Source organism: Boleophthalmus pectinirostris, unplaced genomic scaffold (assembly GCF_026225935.1).
Source record: "Boleophthalmus pectinirostris isolate CB_2022bp ecotype Guang Dong unplaced genomic scaffold, ASM2622593v1 HiC_scaffold_3, whole genome shotgun sequence".
NCBI classification, from domain to species: Eukaryota; Metazoa; Chordata; class Actinopteri; order Gobiiformes; family Gobiidae; genus Boleophthalmus; species Boleophthalmus pectinirostris.
The window spans coordinates 41566284-41574614 of NW_026571299.1; the positions used below are offsets into that span (position 1 = coordinate 41566284).

The following is an 8331-nucleotide window of genomic DNA, read 5'->3' on the forward strand; positions in this document are numbered from 1 at the left end:
AAGCAAAACAACATCAAAATAAACCAATAGCACCCATTGAGCTTCAGTAACAAGTTCAGCAACTAGAATATCAGCAGGAATGTTCACTGCACCATTTTTCATAAGCACTGGTCAAGACTTCATAAGATGTGTTGTTAAAGATCTCTGCAAAACAAAGAAAGGGACATATACATTAGCTGGATGAAGCAAAAAAGAAGCTATCCTAAAATCTAAAATATTTCATTAAAGACCCACTTGTACACTGTCCATACAGTGAATAGCAGCACTCGCTGCAGTGTGGAGCTGTAATATGCAAGTAGACCACTTGATGTCTCTCTGTGTCTATATACACCAACCACTCGTTTGCTAATTCAACCATTTATTTATCGCTGAGTAAGAAATATAATTAATTTATTCATTATTTTATTTATTTATTTGAAAAGGGACAGTGCACATTAATCAGCGTCAAAACAATGTAAATGTGCCCAAGTTAGGTGATAAGAGCTCATTTACATCGGTTGTCCCTTTGCCAGATGTCAAAAAGGCATCCTAAAAGAAAATACACTTAAAAGTTACACAAATGTACAATAAGATTACAAAAATACTATAAACGTTTTAGTGTTCACACGTTTGTGTTTCTAAAAGCCACTTTTTAGCATTCTTTTGAAAAGCAGAGAATGAGGGAGATGTTCTGACAGCTTCAGGCGCAGAGTTCCACTGATGAGACGCTCTGACGGAGAAAACACACTGACCAAATCCAGTTTTTCTATGAGGAATAATGCAGTCTTCCCTCACTGCTCCTCTGGTCACTCTGCCCTCACTAGATCTGAAATTAACAAACTCATTGAGCGAAGGGGGAGCCGAGCCATGTTTAATCTTGTACATTAGACAGATATTTTTTAATTGAATAAGACTGTCCCAGGTCATTCATTTGTATTTCTGCTAAATGTGACAATAGTGGTATCTGTAGAGTTTTTTGTCAAGTGTTTTTAGAGCTTATATATAGAGTGATTCAATGGGTTTTATTGTTGTGAGTGACCAGCTGACGATACAGTACGTGATATGTGAGAGGATAAGGGCAAAGAAGTAAGATTTTGCTGCCTCAATAGATAATGAGTCTCTGATGTAACAGAAATTAGATAAACTGAATTTTCTCTTATTGCTAACTGTTTCAATATGTGTTTTGAAATTGAGATTTAAGTCTATGTATACTCCAAGATATTTGAATTCTGTGACAACCTGTGCTTGTTGTCCTGCAATTAAAATATCTGGCTTTACATGGGAATTATTTTTTGAAAAGTACATACATACTGTCTTAGAGAAACCCTATGTTGCCCTCAAATGTATGTTAAACACTTACGCTCTGCTTTACTCTGCGCACTCTGCTTTGATATATATGTAACTTGTATTTTTGTATAAATACTCAAGCTCTGGAGGGGATGCTCGGGGGGAGATACTCGGGAGATGGAGAAAAGGGGTGACTGGAAAGAGCATGCTCAGGAAAGGCTGTTGGTCTCTAGGCTCTGTCCATATCTGCTGTAACAAGAAGAATAAACCTTTGTCTGTATTCCAAAAACTCATCAGGCTTCGCAAATGGATCGATTATTTATCATCAAGAAATCTATATAATTTTTTTCAACAACAGTGATGAAACATATGCACTCACTATCTTACAAAAATCCAGAACTGAATAATAATAATAATTTTTGTCAGATGCAAGTTTTCCATCAATCTGAAAACAGAATTATATACTTATAACCCGCCCCTCCTCCTCTCACCTGCTTGTCCTAGTCCAACAGGCAGGGGCATCCTCACCAGCCCACCCGAGTGCTTGAGGCGGTCCTGCAGTGAGCTCTGGATCAGCTCCATGGTACAGACCTGGTGCCACACAGGCAGCTCCAGACACACCATGCAGCTGATGATCCTGTTCTTCTCCTCCTCGGTCAGCAGCCCTCTCTCCCGGGAAACGTACACCATGTAAGCCATGTCAATGTTCACCGCCTCTCCGTGCAGTAAGGATGGGAGCACCTTCTGACACAGCCACAGAGTACAGTTAATGCAGAAGGAATAAGAGGATGTGTGGATAAAAAATAAGGTGCCTTTGGTAACATTTGACTCAAATCATAATATTGTGCCATAAGATGCTTAAATAAATGTGATGAATGTTGGTAAATGACAAGTTAAGTAACCCTAAGAAAACTCAGCTCATTTGAAGCCAAAAGCTAAGTAAGTTCATTTGGTCTAGATTGACTCATTGATACTATCTTTTCCTTGGATGTCTCAAAATTTGCACCAATTACAAGTTTTAGTGGTTTAATCTGATAAAATTTGCAGTTTAATTTTATTTATTTATTTTCTAAAGTGGAAAGATTCTGAAATGGCTGTACTTTTACTTATTTACTTTTACTTATTATTTTCACAGACTTCCTTAGTGATCAATGAATCACAAGCTCATCTCTATTCAAATGTAATTTCAATATAGATTTTTTTGTTTGTTGCTGACACTGTGCTCTTTAGTCATTCCAACATCATGCACACGTGCCTATCTAATCCATTCAAATGCATGTTCATTTGATTTCATCCATCAATAGCTTTGATCGATTACCATTTCAAGTGCTGGACTGATGAGGTGACCAAAGTCCACCAGTCTGTTGAGGTCGTCCTCCCACAGGTTGGGGGCCAGCTCCTCCAGCATGGTGACGATGGCCAGGCGCGTGGAGCGTGATGCACTCTGGCCGCTTGCACCGAAAACATTGCTGTCTGACTGAAATTTTGAATCCAGGAGATGTTGCCCATGTTTCTCCAGTAGTTCAAACAGCTCCTTGCGCTTCATCAAGGCCATCTACAAAGATATAGAATGCACTGTATAAAGGAGAAAAAGTTCATTAAACATTTTCAGGTTCAGTAAAGAGGATTATAATGTGTACCTGTAACAAACAGGCTGGTTTGTTACCCAGAACTGCACTAAGCACCTTCACCCTTCACTAGGACACTTTAAAACACAGTAGTATAACTCAGGTAGCACACAGCACTTTCAACATGTTTGCACATGACATGAAAATTGCACACAATTGGTTTTAAAATGTATTGTCCTTCCTTTTACCACTTTTTAATCCTGAGGCACAGTGGCACTTTGATTGGAAGCTGCTTGTCCCTGGAGGTGGAGACAAATAACCAATTACATTTTAAACTGACTTAGTGCAATATATGGTGCAATATGTGTTTTTGAAATGTTTTAAGTGTTGATGTGTTTAGTGTATTTTATTGTGTTTTATGAATGGTGTGGATCTGCTTTTACTTACCTCCCTTTTTATCTTTTCGAGCTCCCTTTTTGAAGATTCCGGGCTGGACCATGTGTTATTATTTTGTACAGAGGTTTTAGGTTGGGCGTTTTATTGGTTTATGGGTTTTAAAATTTAATTGGTGTATGGTTTTAGGGTTTTTATGTATATAGTTGGTGATTTTTATAGTTAACTGGTTTTGGGTTGTTTTATGGAGGTTTAGGTTATGATTTAAGATAATGATAATTTTTACCATCCCTGTTTTAGCATAGTGGTTTTATCCAATCATTAAAACCAGCATAAAAGGCGCCTCAAAAGATCAGTTCTGCTGCTGGAGAGGAAACAGCTGCCTGCCTCTATTTTGCACCCTGCACTTTTTTTTGCACTTGCACTTTTTGTAATCATTGGAAAATCAAAAAGTAAACCGTGGACTACAACTACCTGTCTGTGTCTGGCTTTTTTTTAAACCTTACTCACTGAATCCCAAGTCGCTCACGGTCAACCTACATCACAGTACCTTAACAATTTAAAAAAGTTAAATAGCATTTTTTGGAAAGCAAGATAGTGTTTTGTTTTTTTAAAATTCAATTTCACTAAAACATTGTGAACTATAAGATAGCCCTTCAAAAATATGCAAATAGCCTTTGGTTTTTAGTCTCATCACCACATGCCACTAGGGGTGTGCAAAAATATCGGAATATCGATATATCGCATCGTTTAATGTGATGATACAGTATCGATATCGTGGGCTGCTGTATCGATATATCACCAAGAGGATTTTTAGGTGTGTTTTACTAAATTATTTTGTTACAGTGCTACAGTTTTGTTGGTTGTGGAGTGAAAGGAAACTCATTTATGCAACACATTTGACATTTTTACTGTTTTGATGATTAAAATGTTTGTGTTTCATATGAACTTTGGACAAGAAGTGGTTTAACAAAGACTTTCAGCATCACAGCCACGATTTAGCTTTTATTTTTTACTGAACCATATCGAATCGATTTGAAATATATCGTATCGAATCGAAAGTGCACTGTATCGAGATATGTATCGTATCATGGCCTGTGTATCGAGGTATGTATCGTATCGGCAACTTCTTAATGATACCCAGCCCTACATGCTACTGTCTTACTGTAAAATTGGACCAAAGATGATTTATGTAAGGTTGCGTAACTCTGATTCAATACTTGGATATACAGTGGATGAGTGAATAAACATTGCATACATTACACTTTGATGAAACTGACCTTTAACATTTCGGCCAGCCCATTGGAGATATGCCTGCGCGGGATGGTCTTTATGAAGGACAGGTCTAGGTAGGTTGCGACTGGTGGGATGTAGGTGCCAAGCTTGTTCTTGCAGTTAGCAAAATTGACCCCAGTCTTGGCCCCCACACTGGCATCAATGTAAGAGAGGAGTGTGGTGGGCACTCTGATGTAAGGGGTACGTCTGCGGTACAGAGAGGCAGCCAGGCCCACAATATCTAAGCACACCCCTCCTCCTATCGCGATCACCGGCTCTGTTCTCCTGTCTATTGAGAAACTATTTAGTTCTTCGAGGATCTTCAGTGCCATCTCCATTGACTTGTTCTCCTCGGTGGTTGGCAGAGCTAAAATCTTACAAGTCACATTGTTAACCTCGAAATAGTTAGTGATCTGGGTGCCGTAGATGCGGTACACTTCCTGGTCGACCACCACGAAACGCTTGATTGGCTTGGCGGGTATTCTTAAGGTGTCGGCTGTCTGCGGCTCGTGGGTGTGGCCTGTTAGAAGGGTGCTGTTGCAGGGGTCCAGGAGGCCATGTGTCTCTGTAACCTTGTAGCTGAAGATAATGGGGGTCACCACAGTCCAACTGGTGCTCTTTTCTGAGAGGATTTCATAACTGTCAAAGAAACACAAACAGAGTGAGAGGGAAAGGCCCCAAATGAGAGGTGACTGAGGACCGAGAACTGCTTTGGAAGTCTGACTGTTAAAAATAAATCTCAGAGCCTTAGACCACTCACTGTGCCACAAATAGGATAACCCCATGTCCTGTCAATCATCATATCATTGTTGCTCTGTCTTCCCCTAACCTCTTGTATATAGCTGAGATTTTATATTTTAATACTTATTTTCTATTTTATTTTGGCTTGTACATATGCATGAGGGCCTGGTCAAGCAGAAGTAAACAACAAGGCCAAAAATTCAACTTAATGCATCTGATATAAAAATGTACTGAACAGATACATATGTACTCTAGTTTATGAAACTGTTGACCTTTTTTCTGTACCATTTTTGGTTCTAAAGTTCCATACGTTTTAAACAGACCATGTATGAAACATGGAACAAAAATTATTTCCCAAATTTCAAAGATCTGCAAATCATGTAAATAAATGGATGTATTTCATCATATCTTGTGTTATTCCATCTTTGAACTGTTGATGAAGCTACATGATTTATTTTTTTTTTTTTTATGTATTTAAAAATGATAAAAAATTAGCTCGGAAGGAAATATAGAAATTGTTTCCTTTCATTTTTAAGTAATATTAAAGTATTTGGAAGAAAAAAGTTGACAAATGATGTAAAATCCTGCACCTTCTACTTGTTTGAACAATTTTCCCTCCGTTACTTTTCCCTCCGTTACCATGACCTTTCTTAATAAAAAATCTCATGAGTCAAAAAGTAAGAGGTTTTTCAACCTAATCTTTTTCATTCCCTCCGTTACTGACATGAGTTTTTAAATTTTTGGTCAACAACTTGAAAGAATATCACAGGTTTAACTTGACCCTGTTGGAGTGTAACTCTTTCCTACATTCTGATACTTTACTTATTTCAATAGTTCCTCTAGTTTCTGAATAAGAGACATTTGAATGTCAAAAATCTGCCCCTGTTTCCCTTCGTTACCACTTGACCAGACCCATTTATATAATTATGCCTTATTTCACACGTCTCTTGCTATCTTCTTTGCTACTTATTTAGAATTTATCATTACCATTTATTATTTTTTTTAATCTTTATTATATTATATTGTTATGTGTGAGTTACTGTGTCAAAATTATTTCCCTTGTGGATCAATAAAGTTTGTCTAAGTCTAAATCCAAGGTTATCATCAGTCAGTCAGTTGTGAGACAGGCTCTGAAGAGCATCAGAGATCCGTCTCAAGTGATCAAAACACACAGTATGAACTCCTACGGTCTGGCTGGAGATACAGGGTTCCTTTATGTAAAAATAATAGGTTATAAAAGGTGTTCATATCCCGGTCCATATAATTTATTAATGTAGGGGAAGCTTATTGTCCAATTCTACATGTTTGTATGTTGTGTTAATGCCACTGACCTCTGCTGTGAGGCAAAATAATAAACAAACAAATAAATAAATAAAACATCTGAAAAACTTAAACTTGACACTCAGATTTCTGACTGGTTTACTATCATCACTATATCTTTATATGCAGTACTGTGGATCTAACTCTATCTTGCATTCAGTCAGTTGCAGGTGTTTTTTATTGACGAATACATTACTTACAAGCAAAGCAAGAATCCTGACAGTGAGCAAGCTTGCCTCTAACTTAAATGTCACTGGTGAAAACAACCTGCATAGCCTCATGATGTCTGCACTACTGTCCTATAGTGACCTGCCACATGAGGGGACACGCACACAAACACACACAAACACACACACACACAAACACACACAAACACAAACACACACAAACACACACCTTCATCATCGTCATCAACCTGAGAACGCGCGGACCACGTTTCTTTCCGTAGTTACCGACGTGCTCCCGTGCGCCGCGTGTGGATCGTGTTTTCTTGCGTACGCTGCGTAAACTGCGCTTCCTCCTGTGCGCCTCTAATCCAGAACTAACACCAAGACTAAAACTAGGACTAATCCAGTCCACGACTAAACCAGGACTAAACCAGGACTAAACCAGAACTAAACCAGGTCTAAACCAGGACTAAACCAGAACTAAAACCAGGTCTAAAACAGGACTAAAACCAGGACTAAAACCAGAACTAAAACCAGGATTAATCCATTCCAGGACTAAACTAGGACTAAAGTAGGACTAAAGCAGGTCTAAACCAGGACTAGAACAAGGACTAAAACCAGTGATCTCATATATAAAACATTTCTCTATCAATAATATTTTTAATATGGTTAAGGAAAGACTGGACTTTTTATTGTCTTTAAGTAGACAAAAGTTATTATGTTCAGATTTCCTCGTCTTTGCTACTTTACAGCAAACAGTTTCTTATTCATGGAGACTTTGGCTCAACAGCCAATTTGAAGAGATTTGTTAAACAATAAATTACTTTATAAAGTCACTTTTTTTTGTTTGTCTATATCAGTCTTTTGATCTGCCACAATAATGTAATAATGAATTTAAATGAAAATACCTCAAATTGAAGGCTTTTCTCAGCAATTTTTAGGTGAGATTAAAATGAGATTAATTAGATTAATTAATTACAGATCATAATTAATTAATCTCTCAATTTTTTTAATCGCATGACAGCACTACATATAATATTTGTGTAATGAATCAAAGGTAACCGTATACTTTCTGCATTCACAAGAAACACAGTACAAGATGCCTGGAATATAATATGTAACAATAGAGTGTAATTTAAGAAAGTCATTGTGAAAAAGGCGTGAACTGGTTTGTGATCTAGGACAGATATCATCATTGCATCTAGTGTAAATCTAATCATGTCAACATTATTTAAATGAAACATACATTTAAAAGTACACACACACAACATATATAAAAACTAAATATGAAACACTTTACCAGGGGTTTTAAGTTGATATTGCCAAGTTTCACACTCACCCGATCACATAAAAATAAAAATTAAATAAAAAGTCACACATAAAAATAAAGAGATCGAAGTGTCATTGATACTTACATCTTGGCTGGAGACACACAGGCAGCTGATCCCACTTGGCTGTGCTTTTCTTTACAAGTCCATGCACTTTTGACCCGTACTAGGCTATATTCGGTGGTCTTCTCTTTGGTGCTGTTGAGCAGGTGTACCTTTCCCATCTTGCAAATTATTATGGTGATAGAGGAGTGGACTGCTTAATGAGAATTC

General features: G+C 37.5%; 1 protein-coding gene across 1 annotated transcript; it reads right to left on the minus strand.

Moving 5' to 3' along the window:
- Nucleotides 1-70: 70 nt before the first annotated feature.
- eevs (2-epi-5-epi-valiolone synthase) lies at nt 71-8282 on the minus strand. The gene is made up of 5 exons (XM_020935814.2): nt 8146-8282; nt 4508-5141; nt 2585-2821; nt 1758-2010; nt 71-144 (listed from the first exon to the last, which is right to left on the minus strand). Exons 1-5 carry the CDS (start codon nt 8280-8282, stop codon nt 71-73), a joined length of 1335 nt encoding a protein of 444 aa, XP_020791473.2.
- Between the last annotated feature and the right edge of the window lie 49 nt (nt 8283-8331).

What these genes read in the sequence shown, in the direction of transcription:
- eevs (XM_020935814.2), bottom strand. Translation starts at nt 8,282, where the DNA reads ATGGGAAAGGTACACCTGCTCAACAGCACCAAAGAGAAGACCACCGAA. An exon ending in TCAGTCCAGCACTTGAAATG is followed by an intron (nt 2,011 to 2,584) that starts GTAATCGATCAA and finishes TGGCTGTGTCAG; the next exon opens with AAGGTGCTCCCATCCTTACT. An exon ending in TGTTGGACTAGGACAAGCAG is followed by an intron (nt 145 to 1,757) that starts GTGAGAGGAGGA and finishes TTTGTTTTGCAG; the next exon opens with AGATCTTTAACAACACATCT.